General features: G+C 39.8%; 2 protein-coding genes across 3 annotated transcripts in view; both read left to right on the forward strand.

Moving 5' to 3' along the window:
• Positions 1–406: 406 nt before the first annotated feature.
• LTV1 (LTV1 ribosome biogenesis factor) lies at positions 407–13,404 on the forward strand. Its single transcript, XM_014562396.2, has 11 exons — positions 407–594; positions 1,575–1,706; positions 2,583–2,756; positions 6,306–6,393; positions 7,883–8,024; positions 8,388–8,643; positions 10,965–11,092; positions 11,997–12,136; positions 12,440–12,492; positions 12,684–12,884; positions 13,014–13,404. Exons 1-11 carry the CDS (start codon positions 592–594, stop codon positions 13,122–13,124), a joined length of 1,428 nt encoding a protein of 475 aa, XP_014417882.2. The 5' UTR covers positions 407–591; the 3' UTR covers positions 13,125–13,404.
• Positions 13,405–13,539: 135 nt separating this feature from the next.
• The window catches only part of ZC2HC1B (zinc finger C2HC-type containing 1B), a 35,558-nt gene continuing 25,207 nt past the window's right edge, over positions 13,540–23,890 (forward strand). The window contains exons 1-3 of one of the 2 annotated variants that reach the window (XM_032485075.1): positions 13,540–14,144; positions 14,815–14,952; positions 23,363–23,424. In XM_032485075.1, coding sequence (XP_032340966.1) covers positions 14,937–14,952; positions 23,363–23,424 — 78 coding nt within the window. In that variant the 5' untranslated portion in view covers positions 13,540–14,144; positions 14,815–14,936. The remainder of the gene's footprint in view (positions 14,145–14,814; positions 14,953–23,362; positions 23,425–23,890) is intronic. The other variant, XM_006188517.3, reaches the window with a different exon arrangement.

Below are 23,890 nucleotides of genomic sequence, written 5' to 3' on the forward strand. Positions count from 1 at the left end.
TGCAGAGGCAACCAGCTCTGCGCCGCCCAAAAGAGAGGGAACCTGAAACCTCAGTGACCTAGGAGGGTGGCCACCTTCCTTCTGTGTACACGGTTTATTTGTGTGTTTGGTTTTGTGTAAGGTTGGGAATAGGCAGGAGATACAATTGTCAACGGGGATGCTAGATTCGTGGCTTCTGTTCTCGGTAGAGGGTGCTATAAAGGCAAGTTCTCCCATAAACTGCGACCACCGCCTCACGCCCCACCGTCCCACAGGAACCCGCAACTCCCTTCCTCGGCTGCTCGAATTGACTAGAAAAGCTCCGCCCCCTCGGGGGCGGGAACAGCCCCACCTCCAGTACTATCTCGCGATCGTTGAGACGGCGTGAGCTTTGCGTAACTTCCGCTCGCGACCCTTCAGCTCTTCGGCGATTGGTCCATTTCCAGGGACGGCGCCGTGACTTCCCGGCCGGCTCCCGGGGCTTCACGTGTAGCGAGCCGCAAAGACGCGGCTGAGAGCTGCAGGTCGGCGGCTTTCGGAGCGTGCCGTGTCACCTTCTGGGGCTGGGAGAGTGCGGTCGCCTCTTTGGGGTGAGCGCGGCGCCGCTACAGCATGGTAAGCAGGCCTCGCTGTCTCGGGGCGGGGCGCTCTCAGGCGGGATCCTCTGGTGCCGGTGAGTGCCGCGGCCTGGGACTGGGAGGGCTGATCCGAGGGCGAAGGGAGGCGGCATGCGGCCCAGTGCCTCTGGATGGGTCACCCTCAGTGTAGAGTGGGTCTCCCACGGCCAAGCCTCCCTGGGGAGCAGACAAAAGAGAATGGCCTACCCTGCACCCCGAGGAGCCTAAAAGCCTTTGACATGACACCAGACGCGCCACCCTGTGCTGCATGGGGTCTGGCGGAGAGGGAGCTGCTAGTCCTTACAGACGTAGCAGTGTCAGGTGTCTGCTCTTCTGTTTGCTCCGGGAAAGGGAGAGTCTAAGGTTGGGCCAGAAGCAAGGCGTCTTACACAGCTGGGATGATGCCTTCTCAGTTTAGAAAATCAGCATTGCGTAGTGAAATGAAAACGTGGAAAGGATGATGACTCTTCATCTTAAGCTGTTGTGCCGTGGTTTCATTAATAGCTGGTATGTAAAGTGTGTACCCTGCTTGGAACTGCCTTCCCCAGATTTTCCTGTGGCAGGCGCCTGTCACCCTGGTTCAGCCTGTCAGGGACCTTCTCGGAGCACCCAGCCTGAAGTAACTCTTTAGCCATTTGCACATCACTGTGTTTTGTCGTATTGTTTTTACCTGAAATCATGTTCTTGGAGATTTCCTTATTGAGAATGGGAACTTTGACTTTCCCGTTGTATTCTCAGCTCCTGTAACAGGGTCTGGCACAGAGTAGGTGCCTCCAAATGTTTGTTGAAGGAAGGTAGTAATTTTTTGTATTATTTTTATATTTATTGAACATAGTTGATAGTGCCTGCCTTGGAAGTGCAGGTTATAAAAATCTGTTGATCTTTCACATAACTTACTGAAGGACTATGTGGATTATGACGTTCATTGCTTTTGTTGTTGTTCTGATTTATTTTGTTATTCTTATTGTTTCTTTGAAGCCTCACAGGAAGAAAAGGCCCTTTATAGAGAAGAAGAAAGCTGTATCTTTTCACCTGGTCCACCGGAGCCAACGAGATCCTTTAGCAGCAGATGAGACCGCACCCCAGAGGGTTCTGTTGCCTACACAGAAGGTAGGTCCTGTGCTATATAGCCACTAAGTTTGTAGGTGGACTGTTGATGGTTTTTAATAAATTAAAACCAGTTAACCACCTGCCATTCTCGGATAACTGATCTTCTGGGACACAGTATCTGTTTAATTTTCTGAACATGTTCATTTTTATATCACACATATTTGTTTTGACTTAGAAGATAATGTATCTTTATTGGAGATGTTGAAATGAGCAAATCTTGTAGAGTGATGGAAAATATTTGCTAAGACAGCAGCAGCAAAGCTGCATGATGTTATTTACAGCAAAACCATATGCTAAGTTTCTGCTTTCCCTAAGATCCTGCCATTTCATAACCCCAGACTGCATTTTGCCTCCTGGTCATCTCATGAGATTTAAAACGCATGAGTTAGCTTTAGAAGATGCCAGGGAGCCTTTAAAAGGTTGATTTGGTAATTATCCTTCAGAGTATACTTGTTAAATGTGAATAAAGTGAAAGGAAGTGTTCGGAAACAGTGGCCATATTTAGCTCTTAGGTAAAGTCAATTTGTGTTGTACATTGAGAAATTTCTTTGCATAGAAATACAAGGAATGTACTTGCCTTTCAGTGTTCCCTAGTCTTCTAATCCTCCACATACATGATAAAACAAAGTGTGTGTGTGTTTCTTGCTTGAATTGTTGCACAGAAATGTCTCATGGAAGGAGAAATTTTTTTCATTCCATTTTAATTTTATGTGGTGTTCTTTGTTTCCAGAGTTTGTCAAGAATTCTTTGTCTCATTCCTATCAGCCAGAGTATTCATGGGCCATCTGCCCCCTGTTCTGAAACCTGTGCTCATTGGAAGGTTCCTGTACCTTATCCTTGGAATAGGTAGCAATTCCGTTTTGTTTACTATCCTAGATAAGAGATGAAGAAAGGCGAGCAGAACAGAGGAAGTACGGAGTGTTCTTTGATGATGACTATGACTACCTGCAGCACCTGAAGGAACCGTCTGGGCCCTCGGAGCTCGTTCCCACAAGCACCTTCAGTGCACCAAGCAGGAGAGACGAGGAAGAAGAAACTTTAGTAATTTCAGTAAGGCTTTTTAGCAATTTAAGTGAGAGTGTGTGTGTTGGGGGGTGGGGAAGTGGTTGGTGAGTGAAGAAACCACCATTTTTAAATGAGGATAACTGGGGCAAGAAATGGTATCAGTCTGAAGAGCACAAAGATAAGCCATGCCTTCACGTGAAGTTGGGTATGTGTGTGCCCGTACGTCCTATCAGGAGTGAGTAGGCTGCCTGGTCTCTGCTTGTCAAAAGTAACAGTTTTTGACAGGATTAGAACTGCTGATGAATAGATATGGTCATGTTAGATACGACTTTGCAACAGAAGAAGAGCAGCTGACATTTTGTACGTTAAGAGCTTAACTGTCTCAGCATCATAAACTCTGTTGTAAGATAGACTTAACTTCTGTGCAGTGTCCACATCTTTAACGCTTGTAAAAGCTGCAGGCTGGCCGTGAGCGAGAATAGAGCAACAGATTGTAATGAAATTCTTGTTACTCTTCTCAACAAAATTACAATCCACTTTAATACTTTATCTTTTAAGTACAAATGAGAGCACATGTTTATATGAAATTAGAGCTGCTAATTCAAGTTCTGTTTTCCCCCCATTTCTGTTAAGGATGCCCATGTTGCATGTCTTTGTTATCTTATTTTCAGTTTAGTGTTGGTGTAGGGTAAATTTCCCTGTGAAACTTTTATATCACTTGGCAGTTTAAAAAGGAAGGCATTAATAATATATTGGGTTTATTGACAAAAGAGAAGAGATAAAAAGGCACCAATTTCCCCTGCTTCTCATTCTCCAGTCCTGTCATGGTTTAGACATTCTTTTTCTTGGGGAAGATGTGATCATAGCTCCTCCAGTCCGTATTTGTTGCTTAAGGAAAGTCAAGAGGGTTAGGTCTCAGGGTGTCATACCAAAGAAAGAGGTAGTGACTGCACTCACTAGCTCATAGCTCTCTTTCAAGGCCACGCACCTGACTACCACATCTCTATCATAACAGAACCTACTTCTCTACACTTCCTTCCCCAAGGCTAGTGTATCAGTCGGAGAATATGAGTCTTATTTGACTTACTTCTTTCTACAACCCATTGAGGGAGGGGAGGTGGTACAGTAGTGGCACAACTTCTTTATCTTACATAGTGAGAAAAGTTTTAATTGGCCAGTACAGGATTAGCTTTTACCTCTTAATTCATTTTGGGTAAAAATAGTCACTATCTAATTGGCTTTTTTTAAAACAGATTAAGGCTCTTCGGGGATATTTGAGTGAATTAAGTTTAAAAACAAGTGCCATTGATTTTCTGTAACGTGATGCAAAAATACGGACACATCCCATGCGTTTCTTTGACTTTAAAGTAATTTGTAACAAACCACCAAAACTGAACCAAAAATAATTGAATATGCCCTAAGAACAGTAAAGCTGTGCAGAAGGGCAGTAGAGAAATTCGGACTGCTCAAGCAGCCCCTGGTTTTCACTTGGAGGAAAGCAGGTGCCACCACATTGGGAAGCAGCTGGGCAAACTCCCAGTAATTCAGAACCACTGCAGTGACTAACAAAATTACAGTCCCCTTTAAAAAAAAAAAAGTAATCACTATCTAAACTTTAGTTGTGTATATGATTCTGACTGTTTTTTCGATTTTAAAAATGTCTCCAAAGATAATTGATTAAGCACAAGCTTATCCTCCTGTTTTTTATAAAACCCCAGATTCCAAGGACAGATAATCACAAAGAGGATCTTTAAGAAAACATAGTTTACCATAACTTAAAAATTGATCGTGTGATAAGTGCCCAAAATCATTAAATTCTGCACTTTAAGTGGTTGAATTGTATGGTGTATGAACTTTATCTCAGTAAAGCTGTTTGAAAATAAGATTCTACAGCAGAGACCAGATCTTTGCCCACGTTTATGCCACCGAAAACTCCATTTTGGAAGCCGAATCAGCTCACTAGGTATGCACACATGCTCCTCATTTCAGCATGCTCTCCGGGAGCCAGCGAGCGTGTCCAGCTTCACTCCGTGCCTGCTGCTAGACTGAGGACGGGGTGGCAGTGAGATCCACAGAGGCAGAGAACATGACATTATCAACTGTTTGGTTGAAAAGATGAAACTAAAGCGTAGGGACCAGTCAGAAAATATGTGCCAGAGCCTGTTGAAGTAGATTGTATGGTGTAAAGAATGCAGGGAGTTCACCTAAAGGAAAGTTCCAGAACGGTAATCAAGACGTGCATCTGGAGAAGGAAGGGACTGAGCTGGCCACTGAAAGGGTAGGTTCTGTTGAAGAGAGAAGAGGGACCAGTCCAGTCAGAAAGAAGGGACATGAGGGAGTATTGTGGGTCATAGTGTCCAGAACATGTACGCTCCATATATTTATCTGAATTATTCTGTGATTCATGTAAGGAACTGGACTTGATTTACATGGAGGTTGCATTATCAGGTAACAGTAAGAAGTCTGGATGCTTAGAGTAGGCCTTGATTTTACAGAGCCTTGAAAATCAGGAGTGAAAAAACCTGTTAAAAGTTTGGGACGGTCATATTATAAAACGTAAAGGAGTTTTAATGTGGCAGTAATAGGAAGGTCGGCCTAGGTGTAGACTAACTAAGCAGCAGTGGTGGTTATCTGTGTCTTGGTTAACCGGCAGTAAAGTGATGCCCAGGAGACAGGTGTGAAAGCACTGTTTAGGCAAGAGTTCAGAGGAATTTGGGATAGAAATGATTTAGTACCACCCTAGGATTTAAGACAGCCAGTTCAGAGAAGGGCTGTGCCATTACTACAGATTAGATGTTACTTCTGGTTTAAGTGGGAAAAGGTTAGTTTTGTTGTGAAACTTGAGAATTGAGTCAAAGAGATCTGGATTTGAATCCCAGAACCTCACTTAACTAGTTTCAGGCAGGCATGCCATTTAACCTTTCTTAGCTTTTATTTTAGTTAAACATGCTGATAACTCGGGGTTATAAGGACTAGATGGAATAATGTACTGGAGAAAGCTTTGTTAAGTACTGCAGGGCGGTTGTTTTTGAGATAATGGTGGGATATAGGTGTTTAAAATGTATGACTGGAGCACAGGTGAGAGAATGCAGAATGTAGTTCATTAGTGTCTTAGGACTGCCATAACAAATTACCACAAATTACCACTGGGTGGCTTAAAACAGCAGAAACGTATTCTCTCACAGTTCTGGAGGCCAGAAGTCTGAAATCAAGTTTTCAGCAAGGTTGTTCCTTTTCAGGGCCTCACAAGAAGAATCTGTTCATGCCTGTCTCCCAGCTTCTGGTGGTGGCCAGCAATCCTTCATGTTCTGTGGCTTGTAAATGCAGCACTCCAGTCTGCCTCCACCCTCACTGCCTTCCTGTCTCCACGTGGCCTCTTTATCAGGACACACCAGTCATTGGATTGGGCTCCACCATAATCCACTGTCTTCTCATCTTAACTGATTACATCTGTGAGGGACCTATTTCCAAATTAGACCACATGCTGAGCTTCTGGGTAGACATGAATTTTAGAAGGCACCTCAAGCCAGTATAGTATGGTAGATCAGGAGTATTTCTAAATAAACCTAACTGCTGTGTAACTTCCTTCTCAAGACCACTGGGATTAAGTTACCTTCATCAGTATTTGCGTCAGAGTTTGAAGAAGATGTTGGATTGCTGAATAAAGCAGCTCCTGTTTCAGGTGTGTATAATTTCTTTAACTTTTCTGGTGGGTAGAGCTGTGTTTCACAGAAAGAAACATAGTAATGGTATTGAATCTTTTGTCCCTAATAAAGTGTTGAAACAATTGAGATGTGTCTGAATTCGGATTACAGATCATTAGGAAGGTCAGCATCCTTTTCTTTTATTGCCATGAAATTCTTAGTCTTTGAAGTTCCTATTTGGAGAGGAAAGTGGGAAAATGATTTTTGGTAATCTAGTAGAATTTTGGCCTTGATCTGACTTCTTACAAAGGAAACAGTGATGCTCAATTAGCCTTACATACATATAGTGCAGTCTTGAAAATACTTAGTTTGTTAGCTTTCAGAATTTCTCCCAAGAGTATAAAAGTATCTTATGGAAGTCCATTTTGCCATTTATTCCAGATACACCAAAAAATTATGTTTGGGTTTTTGTTGTTGTTGTTGTTTTGGTAGTACTAACACTATTTTAGAACAAACGGAAGTCCACAGAAGTGGTGGTTGATATTTCTTACTAAATAGCCTTAATTATTGGTTAACACTTGCCATGTGGCATTTATTAATTCATCCTACAGATTTTTGAGTTGCTGTTATGATTGGATCTTGGGTTAAATAAAAGCAAAGCGAAATCCCTGATCTCAAGGAATTTACCATCAGTTGGGAAAGATAGACAATAAATGGGAAATTAAGATTATAGTACAAATGAATAAATAGTGGTGAGGCACCAAATCTAGCCTGGGAGAGTTGTGCAAGGTGTCCCTAGAGGAAACGATGTCTAGTGATTTCTTAGGTAGAACTCAGGCAGGTGGATGAAGGAGGGTGGTGTGGAGAGTAGAGGATATTCCAGACAGAGGAAACTGTATGTGCAAAAACAAGAGAACATGAATGTGGAAACCTGCACACCTGTTAGCATGCTTGGAATGAAGGGTAAGGATTAATACGAAATAAGGTAGAGGGTCAGGCAGTGGCCACGTCCTGAAGGGTGTTGGAAGCCATGTCACTTCACAGGTTTGAACTTGGAAGTTTTTCTTGGACTCTAGTATTTTTACATATAGAGGAACATGGCTAAAGAAACAGGTTGTGATTTATTAAAATCTCATAGTCTGAAAGACAAAAGTTTAACAGGCTACAAATACTTCTAACAGGGGAGAATTAATTCCTGACAGGTGAATTTAAAGCCCAATTTCTTCCAGTGGTTAAAAAAAAAGCTTTGAATTTTGCTAAATAGACACAGCTTAATATTATAGATCTGTAATCAAAATTTTTACCAGTGGGTATTGAAACCAGAGGGGTTTTTTCTTTTTTTGCTTTTCTTGGAGTTGTCCATTTTTACGTCTATTCCTCACTGAACTGAACTTAAAGTTTTTAAGCATTCTTTTATCCTCAATATATACATAGAATCTGGCATATAATAGCTACTCAGATTATGTTAGTGAAGTAAAGGAGCCCTGCTTTCTTGGAATTATGGTTCAATTTTTGTTTTCCCTCCAGGACCTCGGCTGGATTTTGATCCTGACATTGTCGCAGCTCTTGACGATGATTTTGATTTTGATAATCCAGATAATCTGCTTGAAGATGATTTTATTCTTCAGGCCAGTAAGCCAACAGAAGAGGAAGAGGGAATGGAGATACAGTATGTGTGGTTTGTTTCGAAGCAGGAATGACCTGACTGTTGTTTCTTCCATAGAATAGTGACCATTAGATGTTACAATTGGAAGAGACCTTTGAGAGCATTTAGTCTGAGGCTTCTGATTTTGGAGGAGAAAATGTGATACTTGAGGTCTTTACAAACCATCGATAGATGGGGCTAAAGTCCAAGTTGCTTGATTACTAGTTCATTACTTTTCCAACCAAACCAGACGGATCAAGCAGCACAGCTCTTCCTGCCTAAGCAAGAATCCTCCCTGAAATACCCTCAGATTTTACTTGTGTAAAGTCATTTGGTTCTGTTGTTTTTCAAGTTGTTTTGACAGTTAATTTATGGCTCTGACTTTAGGAAATCTGAGGCCGAAGATGACAGTGAGTGGGAAGATGTGGATGATGACAAGGAAGGAGGTAGTGATGACGATAACCATGACCCTGCAGGCTCATCGGAGGAGGATATGTCTGCCCATGGAAAGCCTCTTGGGGCTGCGGCAAGTCACTTGTTCTGGGAAGAGGAAACGAAAAGTCGCTTTACTGAGTATTCTATGACATCCTCGGTCATGAGGAGAAATGAGCAGTTGACCCTACATGATGAGAGATTTGAGAAGGTAAGGTCCCCAAGTAATGGGCCTTGTAATGCTAGTTCCTAGTACATTTTATGTAAGATTGGAACCCAGAGCTAGAACTTTCAGCATTAGAAACAGCCCATGTCTTTTATTAAAACAGACCATAAAAGCACCCCAGTTTTAATTCTGGAAAGAATTCTTACAAGTCAAAAGAAGAAGGTGGCTGATCAGACATCCTGACTTTCCTCTTGGGGTTCAGATATTTTGATTCTGAATCTCCCTGATCACAGTCACCTAAGAATCTGCTATTTTCTTCAAGCATCGGCCTGAGCATAAACAAAATTCTTTTTTTCCGATTTTTTGAGTGTTTTCCTCACTGATATATCTCAGAGGCCTAAAGTGGTGTCTGGCATATGGCACGAGTACAGACTGTTGAGTAAATGATGAATGAATTCCTTCAAGGTGAATCTGAGATAAAGGTTCTAACATTGCTGCCTTTTCACTGAGTACTGATTTCCCTCTTCTCTTCAAGAGATAGGTAAACTGTTACTAATAACCTCGCTTTTAAATAGTTTCATCATCCCCTACTTGTTCTTTTACAAAGTCTAACAGTGTTAACCACATTTGAATAATCCAGTAAACATCATCTAAAGAAGAATGAAATGTCTACATTAACAGGAGGCTGCTTAGTTACACGATCTTTTAGCTTGCACAGTCAATGAATTTGAAAGTATCTGTGGGGGAGGTTATAGCTCAAATTGTAGAGCGCACGCTTAGCATACACGAGGTCCTGGGTTCAATCCCCAGTACCTCCTCTAAAGATAAATAAGTAAACCTAACTACCCCCCCAAAATAAAAAATGTTTTAAAAAAAAGTATCTGAAACATTCTGAGGTAAAGACTTCTGCCTAGCATTTTGTTCTCTATGCCGAACAAAATAACTGCCTTTCATTTTCCTTTTTTTAATTGAAGTATAGTACAATATTATGTAAGTTACTGGTGTGTAATATAGTGATTCACAACTCCATTTATAGGTATTATAAAAATGTTGATTGTGTTCCCTGTGTAGTACAGTATATTCCTGCAGCTTCTTTTGTACCTAGTAGTTTGTATCTCTTAACCCCCAGCCCCTAAACTGCCCCCACCCCCTTCCCTCTCCACATTGGTAACAACTAGCTTGTTCTCTCTATCTTTGAGTCTGCTTCTTTGTTATATTCACTAGTTTGTTGTGTTTTTTTTAGATTCCACATATAAGTGATACCATGCAGTATTTGTTTTTCTATGTCTGACTTACTTCATTTAGCATAATACTCTCCAGGTTCATCCATGTTGTTGCAAATGGCAAAATTTCATTCTTTTTAATGACTGGGTAGTATTTCATTGTGTATATATACCAAATTTTTTTCTTTATCCATTTATCTGTTGATGGACACTTAGGTTGCTTCCATGTCTTGGCAGTTGTAACTGTAATGCTGCTGTGAATATTGGGATAACATATCTTTTTGAATTAGTGTTTTTGTTTCAGATAGTTCCATAATTGCTGGGTCATGTGATAGCTCTATTTTCAGTTTTTTGAGAAACCTCCATACTGTTTTCCACAGTGGTTGTACCATTAGCTGTGTAGGAGGGTTCCATTTTCCCCACATCCTTGCTAACGTGTGTATTTTGTGTTCTTTTTGATGATAGCCATTCTGACAGGTGTGAGGTGATACCTCATTGTGGTTTTGGTTCACATTTCCCTGATGATTTGTGATGTTGAACCTCTTTTCATGTGCCTGTTGGCCATATTCATGTCCTCTTTGGAAAAATGCCTGTTCAGTGTGGGGGGCGGGTAGAGCTCAGTGGTAAAGTGTGTGCCTAGCATGCACAAAGTCCTGGGTTCAATCCTCAGTGTCTCCATTTAAATAATAAACAAACAAAGAAATAAAACTAATCCCCCCCAATGTCTATTCAAGTCTTCTGCCCATTTTTTAATTGAGTTCTTTTTTTTTTTTTTTTTTTTTTTTTTTTGATGTTGAGTTATATGAGCTGATTATATATTTTGGATATTAACTCCTTATTGGTCATATCATTTGCAAAGTTTCTCCCATTCTGTAGGTTGTCTTTTTGTTTTGTCGGTGATTTTCGTATTAAATGGCAGCCTATTTTCAGTCTAAATGTCGGTCTTAGAGTGCTGAGTAGAATGTCTTCCACATCATATTATTATGGTGCTAAGTCCCTGCTACTACTTTAATGGTAGTTGTGATCTCATGGTAGTGCTTAAATACTGTGCAGGAGTAAAATTAATGTAAAAATAACATTTAAATGCTGTAGTCTTAATGAACAGATTCATTCTTCATGTTATCTTTTCTCTTTATATTCAAGTTTTATGAGCAATATGATGATGATGAAATTGGAGCTCTGGATAATGCTGAATTGGAAGGTTCCATTCAAGTGGACAGCAGTCGTTTAGAGGAAGTTTTGAACGACTACTATAAAGAGAAGGCAGAGAAGTATGGTGACTTCCTGGTTTACTTGCTTTTTTCATAAAATCTGTAATCATACAGCTGAATCTAGAAAATCACCCAGTCAGAATCCACATTTAGAAAATGATGGAGTTTCCTTAACTTTCAGCTCGCAGTTTGATATTACAAGTTCTGAAGCTGAATATATCAGTGGGTGGGAACATAACTGAGAACCACTTTGTCTATAGCTTTGACCTAAGAGTCATGGTAACAACTGAGGATCAGAGTACAAGGTCACATTCCACTTGGAGAATGAGATGGTTCTTCTGGCCTTTTTGGCTGAAGACTTGTTCTGACTTCTGAGTACACACACTCTTCATTTTCCTGAAAAAGTATTCTGAGAAGTAGATGAGAATTTGTCTCCCCAGCTGAATTAGCGTAACTTTCCAGCCAAATACTTGGTCAGTTATCATTCACATCAGAGTGATTTCTCTGAGGGAAACTAATGAGGTGTTTACATCTGCTAAAAAGTTTTGATGTTCCATGATCACTGTCATATGTAGATCTTAGAGCAGGACAAGGGTACATTCTTGGAGTGAATCTGAATACTTTGGAGAGACAGATGGGCTAATGCTGTTCGAGGCTTTAAGAAAAGATCATGCTGTAGAAGAGCCACCATCTTGTTTAATGTGTTATAACGTTGCAAAGATGCAGATAAGATTTTTCCTCCCCGTCAGCAGAATGAATGTCCAAAACGTGCTGTGCGGAAGGGGCAAGGCTGAGTAGAGCTAATTTTGACAAGAAGTGACAGATGGGGCAAATGAGTCTGTGGATTTACAGAAATGCAGTTGTTTCCTTAGCTCTTTAAGTGCAGTTTTAGTAACAAACAGTGTAATAATGGGTCGTGGTTTTTTTCCCTCCTCTATCTTCATTTTTGAAACTCAACCAAAAGTTGTGTAAAACTGAATACTCTTGAACCCTTCGAGGAGCAGGACTTGCCAATGAATGAACTCAATGGGTCTGAGGAGGAAGAGATTGTTACTGTAGTTCTTGAAGAAGCCAAAGAGAAGTGGGATTGTGAATCTATTTGTAGTAAGTATCTTAGTGTCTGTTTTACTGCTGAAAGTGTGATAGTAATTTTAAAGTATTGGGTACATCAACTTTTTGAAAAAGTATGTATTTCATGAAAACGATTTAGAAAAAGTAATATTTCTATTACTGAGTTGTAAATAATTTTAAAACATAAAAGGGACTCCATTGTTATTTTGAACTATGAAAACACTAAAGTCGGGGATAGACTAGGATTTGGAACTTAGTAATGTTCTGCTGAATTGAAAGTGTACTTACTGATACATTATTGATATATGATCTGTGTGTGTGTGTGTGTTTTTTAAGGTACATACTCAAATTTATATAACCATCCACAACTTATCAAGTATCAACCAAAGGTAAGTCCTTTTGTCCTGAACTATTATAAATATGCAATGCATAAAATGGAGTGTACAGATTATTTCCTCATAGTAGCTTTACCCTTTTGTGGCTAATACACCATTGTGAAAAGCAACAACAATGTGCTGTTTGTGAGCTGTTTTTTAATAGGAATCGAAAATAACCCTAGTGTATTTTATCTTCATTTCAGCCCAAACAAATCCAGCTGTCTTCTAAAACAGGAATACCTCTCAATGTCTTACCTAAAAAAGGACTCACAGCAAAGCAAGTTGAACGAATGCAGATGATTAATAACAGTGATCTTCCTAAGGTGTCAACCCAACCACGTTCTAAAAATGAAAGCAAAGAAGATAAAAGAGCAAGAAAGCAAGCTATAAGAGAAGAGCGCAAGGTGAAGTACCTTTCTCAGACGTGAGATTTCCAAAGAGCTGGTGAAGGGGGAGATCATGGGAATTTTCCTTTGTAAAGTTTGTCTGCATTAGTGTGAAGATTTGAGTAACACGAATCTGTTCTTGCACAGGAACGGAGAGTTGAGAAGAAAGCTAACAAATTAGCCTTCAAACTGGAGACAAGAAGGCAGGAGAAAGAGCTGCTGAACTTGAAGAAGAACGTTGTGGGTCTAAAGCTGTGACAGTAGAACATTTAGGACAAGGTGCATTCCCAATTTAGGGGATGTTCAGTAATGAATGAGAATCTTCAAAGAGACAAAACTATTTGATCTGCCACTTTTACTGGCAGGTATTGAAAATAGTACAATACTTGTATTTATACCAGCAAATTTTCTCCACCAACTGTCTTGTAAATATTGTAATATTTTAAAATGTAATATAGGCTTAGGTTTGCTCTAAAATAAATGACTTCATGAATATGAAATGTTTGGATAAATTAAAGGAAAATGTCTTTGTAACTTCCATGGAATTGGTGTGTTCTTCACTTGTTTGTGTAGTTGTCCCACTTGCCTTCTGCAGATGTTCTCAAATATTTCTTTGAAACCTCTCCACTCCTTTTCGGGAGTGAAGTAGTTTGATTTGCTGTGTGTAGAAAAGTGACAGTGTTAAATGCAGTCTTGAAGAGAGTGTTAAGAAGCATTTCCCTGAGCAAGTTCCACTGGTAGGAAGCTAAGTTTCCCCTTGTGGTATGCAAAGGGTTATTTCAAAAGGATGGTAAAACAGTATCGAGGTTTTTGGGACTTAGTTATTGCCTGACTTGGCTTTTGGAATTTAGGAACAGTGAAGACAGGAAACAGAATGGAAGAAATAATCAAGAAAACTTCCTTGGCTTCAGTGAGTACCTGGCTCAAAATCAGAAATACTTACTTCAGTTTAAACTAGAAAGTTTGACTTTTCAACATTATTTAATGCTTGGAACGATTCATACTTGATTAAAATACATAGTTGAAAACTTTCCCTGTTTTTTGATGGGATTTTTTTAACTTCTTAACTTTTTCAAGGCTCAAGCAATGATACCATCACAATTGTTAATTATTAGGTAAACTGTGACTTTTCTTGCAGCAGACAAGTTGTTAGTGACCCCTGTTCATGTGTCCATCCGTGACTGATGTGTTGTTATCTGGACTGTTCTGAAAAAAATCTGTGGATACCGTTGGTCTGAGTTGGGTACAGAATGATTGAGGAAGAACCATTTTTAGCAGGTAAGCTGCATTGATACCTAAATTTTTAGGAAGTGTCTTTGTCTATAATTCATTTGATTATGGCTTTTCCTAAGCTGGTAGGTGTTATCTTGTTTTACGTGCTGTCAATTCTAAATCTAAGTAATTACTGTAGAATTTTTTTAAGAGTTGTTAAAATGGTAGCATTTTTAGGTACTCTCCCAACATTGATACAAAAAACTTGGCTGAAGAGCTTGTCATTACAGAAGTAGAATCCTGGAAAGTGTATTTAAATGCCAACCTGCAGAAGCAAGGCCCAATGATGGTTTATGTTAGTGTTTAGAATACACTGAACTCTAAAGAGAAGGTCCATTTATTTTGGTAGGTATCTCAATTGAAAGTTCTTAAAATCAGCAAGAATCTTGTAGACTTGGAATGTTACTTTGACTTGGTGCTATTCACATTCCATCTTCGAAGCTTCTAATTTCACTGCACTTGACCCAAATGGTTTAAATCAACATGTGTATTTTGTAATTAAGAGAATGTGACTATAAGCTACTAGTCTTGGTAATAAAGCATACAGTGGTTTAGGCTGATTATCCTCCAAATTTAAAGATCTTGATTTTTTTTCTGGAGAAAAAATGCTTACATAATATTTTGCATTATTTCATAACATTTTGGAATATTTATTATTTGTGTCATAAATAAACAGTGGTTGGGAACTTAATATGAGCTCCATGCTAAATGTTGGGTGTCCAAAGCACTAAAGAGGTTTGCCTTCAGAGACCACATTGTCTGAGGAGGCCGAGGGTGTGCAGCAAAATATAACTAGCGATGCCAAGTCACTCTGGTAAGTACCACTTTAAATGAGGATCTTAGTACTTGCTGTTCCCCCCGAAGTGCTCTTACTGTAAATAACCTTCCTTAAAGATGCTGCTCAATTGTCACCTCCCTTGTAAACTTTTCCCTGACCGTATATTTAAAAATAGTGCAAACATCCCTCCTCTGCATTCTTTATGCTCCTATGTGTTATCCATAGCATCTACTGGCATCTGAGACAGTTTTTTTCAGTCTCCTCTCACTAGGACACACAAGGCAGGGTATTTTTGTTTACTGTTTTATTCCCAGGGTCTAGAACAGAGCTTGACATTTAGTAAATGGGTCACTAAGCAGTATAAAAATGAATGGATAGTTGGGAAAGACGTTTCAGAAAAGAATTGCTTAAATTTGGAATAAAAGGACCTAGACTCAATGTTAGCCAGAAAGGTCTAAGGCATCCTAGACGGGCAAGATCATGAAGACTTTGCCTGCTGTATCTTAGGACCTGTTTTGTCTAAGCACTGTCCATGGCTGGTATAAAGTCGCTTTTCAGATACTTTAGAATTTACAAGTCACAGTATCAAGAGCTATTACTGTTGGTGACTATTACCTGTGACGCATTGTATCCCCACCTCCATTGTGATGTCATCCAGTCACCTCAGGTGGTGGACAGAATTTAGCTATCCTGTAACTGCTGTTAAATTAATCAGTACCTTTATGTTGCTTTCTCCTATGTGTTGACGTCAGTATTTTTAAAAATTATTTGTTGTAGTATAGTCAGTTTACAATGTTGTGTCAGAACATTAGTATGTTTTATCCAGCTTGTTTCAGGTAAAGTTCAGAAGAAGGCAATAATTCTAATGCCCTTATATTTTAATTGTGGCCAATCTTCATAACATAGAAGCCACCATGGGTTCATCCTGAATTTCAATTTATTGGGTAACTCTTAGGAACTATCTGGACTTTCATATTAATTATCACCTGCATGGTATCCCTATAAACAGTATCCTGTTAAGTTTTGAGCAACCGAGAAGTACAGATTAGCTCAATGAGGGCAGTATTTGCTACCATTTGAACAAGGCATCCTTGAGAAGATGAGCCAAATAGTGTTGGAGTCTGACTTCAGCTCCCAAGAGTTCTTAAGAGCCCCATGTGGAGATGTCAGTGAGCAAGGTGATGAGTGAGTCCTGGGAACACAAGTCACTGCAGTTGGACATCCTGGATCTCCTGCCAAAGTATGCTTAGAGGTTGTATGCTCATTTTATGTTTCCTACTTCTATGCTCACTGTGACCTCCCTCCATCACTCAAGAGATCAGTACTGAAGTTTCCTGTGGAGTGAAATGAGTGTCCTCAGCTGATCTAGATCACATCAGAATATGAAGGGAGAGCAGGCACTTAGCTGGAACTTGGTCGAACAAGCCAAGCATAGAACAGAATGAGAGCCAGATATATATAGGACGTACTATCCTCAGGTTACAAAGGCCCTTAGTACTAGGTTGTGACAGCCTTCAGCATGTCTGTGTCTTTCATCATACTCCTCCAGTCTGAACTGGTTGCTCTCTGGGTCTGGTGCCCAGCTGTTAGCCTGGGAATCCCCTCCTCTCCCTCCTGTGTGGAATCGCCTGTTTGCTGACCTTTTACTCATCTCGTTGTGGGAGCCTGTCCTCCAGTAATTCTTGAGACAGGGTACGTGGAATGTAAATTTTTTGAAAGCTTGCGTGTCTGAATATGTATTCTACCCCCATATTTGACTGATAGCTTGGCTGGGTATAAAACTGTAGGTTATAAATTATTTTCCCTCATAAGTTTAGAGGATTTTTTTTCATATCCATTTTTACTGTTTGTGAATCTGAAGCCATTCTGATTCGTAATACTTTGCACGTTACTTTTTTTTCCCTCTGAGTCAGTAGAATCTGTCTCCAGTGTTGAAATTTTACAATATTTATTGTTATGGGTCTATTTTCATCTGGGTCCTCTCAATGAGGAGGTTCATGTCCTTTCACTTCTGGAAATAGTTTTAAATTATTTCTATTTTCTTCCATGTGTTTTCTCCTTTTCTCTCTTGTACTCCGGTTATTTGGAGAAGGACCTTTTGGAAAGGTACTCTAATTTGCTTATGTTTCTCTCCATTTCTATGCCATTTTACTCTACTTTCAGGGAGATTTCCCTAATTCTATCTTCCAACCTTCTATTGATGTTTTCATTTCTCCTGTTAGGCTTTGAATTTCTAAGAGCTTTAATTTTCTATTATATTTCTCTTTTATTTGGGGCTTACATGCCAGAGACTTTCCTCAGATCTTTGGAAATTCCTGTTTGTTCATGATTAAGATCGAAGGAAGAAAACACTGGAAACTCTGAATGGATGAGTAGCATCTGATGATTTTGAGCTTTTGTTGTAGGGTAGTCTAGGTGAACTCTTTGGGAATCTTCCCAATGTCAGTATCTTTATCTCTTTCTGCTTGGAGTGGTTATGTTCCCAGGGAATCTTTCATTCTGCCTTGAGAATAAGGGTCTGGCAAGCAGAATTCTGTGAGCCAAGAAGAGGAAGTGGGTGTGGGAATTCTCTGCTTTTCAGCATCACTGTGAGATTAACAACTAGATTATATACGTACTCATGTGCATATGTGTATATGTATACCCACATACATATACACTTAACCCTCATTAATCATGGAGTCCCTGTTTGCAAATTTGCCTGCTGGGTAATATCTGTGACCCTGAATCAATACTCATGCCATTTTATTCACAGACACACGTAGCAGTTGAAAAGTCGTCACCCAACACACACGTTCCCAGCTATGGTAGATCGAGCTGATGCTGTCTTCTTTCAGCTCTCATGCTGCAAACAGGTGTCTTTTTTACAGTCTATTTAGTGCCATAGTTTCCATATTTTTGCACTTGGTGATGTTACTGTTTAAAATGGCTCCCAAGCATAGTGCGGAAGGGCTATCTAGTGTTTCTAAGAGCAGGAAGGCTGTGATGTGCCTTACAGAGAAAATGTGTCTGTTAAATATTCATGCAGGCATGAGTTACAGTGTTGTTGGCTGTGAATTCAGTGTTACTGAGTCAACAATATATATTTAAACAAGGTGTCTTTTAAAGAGAAAGACAAAACAAGGTTGTGTATTGATAGGTTAATAAAAATGTTGGGGTGGGAAGGGATAAATTGGGAGTTTGAGATTTGCAGATAGTAATATATATAAAATAGATAAACTTGTAGTTCATACTATATAGCACAGGGTACTATATTCAATATCTTGTAGTAATTTATGCTGAAAAAGAATATAAAAATGAATATATGTGTGTTCACATATGACTGAAGCATTATGCTGTACACCAGTAATTGACACAACATTATAAACTGACTATACTTCAATAAAAATATATACATAAAAATAAAAAATTTTAAATAAAAACATTGTGACCCAGAGGCTCACAAGAATATAACTTTATATTTCCCCTGGGAGTAACAAGCCAGTCAGTATTTAGTCCTCGCAGGGACTCACGGAACATAGCTAGCACAAATAATAAGAATCAACCGTATGTATGTGTGTACGTCTATTACCTTCCCACCCAGGCCTTCAGCTGGGCCTCGCGTTGACTCGTGTGCTGACCTCCTCTCTGTCCTTTCTGGAGCGTCGACTTCTGCTCGAGTTAAGGAAGGGCAAGCACCCAGGAGCTGCGGGCTGAAGGAGGGGTTCTAGGAGTCTTCCCTTCTTCTCAGAAAGCTTTCACCCTGATCCTCCGTATTTTAGCAACCTCTTCTTCCTCCTCACTAATCCTGTCCCCATGTCAGTATGTGCTGCTCCAGGGCTCCCTGTGACTTTGAAGTGTTCAGCTGTGCAAATCTGGATGGTTCTCAGTTTTTTCTACCATCAGCTTGGGAAGTGGATTTTGATGTAGTTTTATGTTTCCTAAGTTGTTTATCATGTCCATCATTTTCAGACTCCAGTTCTTTAGTCTTATCCTCTTTCCTCCTCGTCCTTGTGGTTCTCCATGTTTCTATACCCCTTGTCGCTTTCCAGAGGGAAAGCAAAAATAAGGTGGGGTATTCTCTCTGCCCTCCTAACTCATCAGCCTCAGTTTCTTTTCTTGTTCTTTAATTCATGTTTCTGAGATAAGTTTTGGTTGGTATGCCACCCTCTTTGCCGTAGGACCCTGGAAGATATCAATATTGCTAACATTTGCATGTTCTGGACTGTAAAGGACTTCAGAGTTTTTTGACTCACGGACAACTAAATGAGAAAATGTCTTCCTTTTACCTTCTGTACAATGCCTATATAAGGAAATGTGGGTTGGTAGGTGTCTCTACAAAGCATTCTTAACTTCCAGCTCAGAAAGAGAATGTCTAGTCTCAAGTAGAGTTTTTTCCAATTTCATTACAGCCATAATCCTCTCCAGGTTTCTTATAAAATTTTTGAACTGAGATCTTTGTAATGCTTATTTTTTCATTGTTAACATGCTAAACAAAACTGTTGATCACTTCCAGATCACTTTCTTTTCCTCATTTAAAAAATTGTCTTAAGGTTATAAAACCAATGTGTGAAAACAATAGCCACTTTAATAGTCTAAGACTCCGATTAGGATAAAGATAGAATAGCTAAGTTGATACTCATTGTTTTAGAATCTTTTCTATAAAAAGGTTCTTTTTTTAGAAAAATGTCATTCTTTGATTCTGATTTTTAAATTGCAGAAAAATGGAAAATTCAGGTAACTAAAGAAATAATCATCTATTCTTACCACTCAGAGATAATTACTGTGTGTATGTGTGTTGTGTGTGTGTGTCTGCCGTATGTAGCCTTCCAGTCTTTATTTGTAAATACATGAATAAAAATGCATATTAACATTTTCCATGTTATTCTCCCACAAATCCTTTTTAATTACTAAAATTTTCATTCACTTGTTGGCAGCTTATTTCTGTAGAGGCTAAAAAGGATAATTTTTGGCTTTGCAGTTACAACTACTCAACGCTGCTGTTGTGTGAAAGCAACAGTAGGTGTTATATAAACCAACAAACGGGCTTGACTGTGTACCAATAAAACTTTATTTATAAGATCATGCAGCCTCAGATTGGGTCTCCTGGCCACAATTTGCCAACCCCTAGATATTTGAACTATTTATTTTGACATAATTTTAATTCACGAAAAGTTGCAAAATAGTACAGAGAGATTCCTGCACCCCTTATTCTGTTTCCCCCAAGTTACATCTTAACTACAGTACAGTATCAAAATCTGGGAATATACATTGGTACAATGTGTGTTTATAGTTCTATGCCATGCTATTACATGTATCACCACCACCACAATAAAGATACAGAAATGTTCCATCACCCACAGGTCTCCCTCATTCCACGTCTGTGTAGTCACCACCACCTCCCCTCCCTGACCAGCCCTACCTCTCGGCAATCACTCATCTCTCTAATTTTGTCATTTTGAGAATTTTACAAATGGAATTGTACAGTATGTGACCTTTTGAGCTTGACTTTTTCACTCAGCAGTGAAACCGAATCGTGCTGTTGTAGGTTTTGGCAGTGTTCCTCTCTATCGCTGAGCAGTTTTCCAGGGTAGAAGCATAATAGCTTGTTCAATCCTTCACCTGCTGAAGGGCATCTTGGCTGTTTCAAAGGAATTTTTTAAGGTTCTCATGCCCACGTATTCCGTGTGACTCGGCATACTGTAGTAAAACTGCAGACCGCATTGATCTCGTGTTGTGTTCAGGTGACTAGTCATGTGTTCCCTTCCTTCCTTATTGTCAAGCTTCCAAGTTGAATGTGGTTCAGAATGTGTTGGTCCATCTGTTTCAGGTGTTCAATTGAATCATATTGTATCTGTCATTATTTTAAGCTCATTGAACTCAAAACTCACTGATTTAAACCAAAGGCCATTGATCCTCCAGGGAATTCCATTTGCTTTACAGGTTAGTATTGACATGTCTATATTTATGATGATGGTTGAGTAAATAGTCTTAATGCTTGTAGAGACAGAGACTCAAGTCTCAGTGTTACCACGTAGTCCCTGTTGCGCTCAAGAAGTCATCTAACCTTGAACCTTCAGTTTCTTACCTGTTGGGGAAAAAGTACCAGCCCTGTCTCACACGACTGCTGTGAGGAGTAAATGAGGTCACATAGGACAAGTGTGTGGAGAACAGGAAATCACCCTACAAATGTTACAGTAATATTTATAACAATAAATCACCCTTCAGTAGTGTCTTAGAAAAAAGTAGCAGTTTTATCACTAGGATGAGTAGTTTTTATTAACAAGTAAGTATGTGGAGGGGTGGGATATCCTTGCTGAAGAAAAAAAAAAAAGACAATTTTACAGAGTTAGAAGGCCAGAAGAACAGAGAGGAAGAGTGTAGTTCTGTATGCGGTAACAGATGACCTGTGTTGCAAATACAATACCATCTGGCAGATGTGAGAAGAAATCATTTAAATCAACAGTGTCTGTAATGAGCTACCATCTGATTCCTGTTAATCAGGCCTTCCTTTTTCAAACTTTCTTCCCATGGTTTCCGTGACCCTGTTCTCTCCTGCTTCTCCTTCTGGCTTATCATCATCAGCTTCTTGGCCCTTAAATATGGAGTTCCCGAGGGATCATCCCTGTACTTCTCTTTCCATGACCTCTTCCCTGGCAATATCATGCCTTTACATCACTCTCCAAACAAAGCCTACATCTGTGTCTCTAGCCCTGACCTCCCTCATTTCCATCCTGCTGGCTGGACAACTCTATCTCAAACTCAGTATTTCCAACGCTGAGGTCATTTTTCTTACAAGATGGCCCTTCTTTTCCAATTCTCTATTTCTATCCACAGTCTACCGTCTTCTCAGTCCCTCAGCATTCTCCTCTCTTTGCCACCTCTCAGCTCCCCCCAAATCCACTCATCTTACTGATTCTTTGACCACAGTGTCTCCCGTTTCCTCTTTCCTTTCCATTTCAGGCCAACACCTTTAGGTTTTTAACTAAAACTCCACTTTCCCTCCCCACCATTCATCCCTCCTCACCTTTGTCACACAAATCTTGCTCTGTTCAGGTTCTTCCTACTCAGTGTCTTTCCCCTCCCCCCACCCCTTTGTGGGGAAGATAATTAGGTTTCTTTATTTATTTATTCTCAGAGGAGGTACTGGAGATTGAACCCAGGACCTCGTGCATGCTGAGCATGCACTGACCCATTTGAGCTATTCCCTTCCCCCAACTCAGTGCCTCTGATTTCTCCCCTTGTTCGTAGAATACAGCCCAAATTGTTAGTCCAATATAAAATCTTCTCCATAATCATACTGATTTTTTAATCTTTGTACACTCAACTCCAGATGAACTGGAAGGCAGTAATGTGAAACAAACTTTTTTTTCCCCAGAATTTCATCACGGTTTGCTTTTTTAACTTAATTTAATTTATGGGCATACTTCCCCTCCTTTTCTATGCTGGACCCACGTATGTTTTCTGTCAGTGTTCCCACAGAGTTGTGTATGGCATTTAATTATTTATTGTATGAATGATTGGTCTTGTGGTAGAAACTCAATTCTTGTTTGGCCTATACACTCAACAAGTATTCACTGAGCACCTTACTGTGGGTCAGGTACTTTGAGGCTTTGGGATTTAGTGGGCACAGCCTCGGTCTTTTTTTTATTTTCTTCAATAGTTGAGTTTATTCTTTATTTAACTTTGAAAACATGACAGTAGTTGAATATTTTTTTTAAAAACTATAGCAAGTAGTGAGCACATTATGCTTCTGGTCCTTCACTCGATCTCTTCTGTACCTAAAATGTCAGCAGTGAGGGTTACTCTCAGGCCCCATTAGATCTGACCCTGAACCCCATCCCCAGAATGACATTCATCCCCCTCACGTGCTTCTCCATTGTAATGGCCCTGTCTTTCCTGATTTGGATCAAAACCCACCAGTTCTGCTTGATCCATCTCATCCTCTTCTACTTCCTTCCACTCGAGTAGAAGATTTTCCAGCAAAGAGAGTTTATTGGGAGAGAGAAAGCCATTCTCAGGAAAGTTTACCTTCAGTTCAATGATTGGGCAACTTTTTTCATATGATCCCTGATAAATTGGGATGCCTTCATTTGGCACATAGATCTTACATTCTGGTAGGAATCTTAGAGGTGTTACCACTGGATTATTTATGACTTTATACCAGGGTATCAACTTTGTACTTATGTCTAAAGCAAAGCTACCAGGTACTTAGTTTAAGAACATGTTACCTATTAAATAATTACACTCTAGTTGCCTGAAGCATATGGAATGTACCTGTTTGGTGAAGTGAGAAGTCTATATTAGGAGGAAAAGACACAGGTGAGTGTTTTCCTAAGAGAAGGAAGTAGTTGGGGAGGGAAAAGAGAGTGAGGATATTGAGCTTCTTGAGGTCTCCGGTTAGTCATTTCTTCTCGGGCAGGCAATTCCACGAAACTAACATAATGTGCTCTTGGATCCCATACAGATGGCAATCAGGAATTATTTCCCTGTGAAGTCTGTGGAAGACGCTTTGCAGCAGATGTTCTGGTAAACATAAAGACATTTTGTAGATGTGTTTCATTGGAGTTAAATGAACTGTCAAGTTAGTGAGGAGGCCACAGTGGCAAAGATTAAAGACAGATGTGGAGGAAAAGCAAGGGGAGAAAAGTACATAACCTATGGCTGGCAGGCCCGGAGGACTCTCAGGCAGATCGATGCTGCCCCATTCAAAAGGAAACTTACTAAACATGGTCTTCTTACTAAAAGGACGCCAGATGAAAGTGTCTTGGCACAGAGGATTGTCTCTTGAGAGGTTCTGGCTCTTTTGCCTTTTCTATAAGCATCAAAAATTCAAATTTTAAGGCCAAAGCACCAGGGAAATTAGCTAGTCAAGAGGAATGAACATTGAATTTGGAGCATCTGGAAACTTGGCTTTTAGCCTCAAATTTGTCACTATTTCTGACAAGTCCTTTAGCCTCCCTCTGTTTCCTGCTCTGCCACGTCTAAAGACAGA

Source organism: Camelus ferus, chromosome 8 (assembly GCF_009834535.1).
Source record: "Camelus ferus isolate YT-003-E chromosome 8, BCGSAC_Cfer_1.0, whole genome shotgun sequence".
NCBI classification, from domain to species: Eukaryota; Metazoa; Chordata; class Mammalia; order Artiodactyla; family Camelidae; genus Camelus; species Camelus ferus.

Bases quoted from the DNA above. Each gene is read 5' to 3' on its own strand.
- LTV1 (XM_014562396.2), top strand. The intron at 1,707-2,582 runs GTAGGTCCTGTG...TTACTATCCTAG, and splicing joins TTCTGTTGCCTACACAGAAG to ATAAGAGATGAAGAAAGGCG. The intron at 8,025-8,387 runs GTATGTGTGGTT...CTCTGACTTTAG, and splicing joins GAAGAGGGAATGGAGATACA to GAAATCTGAGGCCGAAGATG.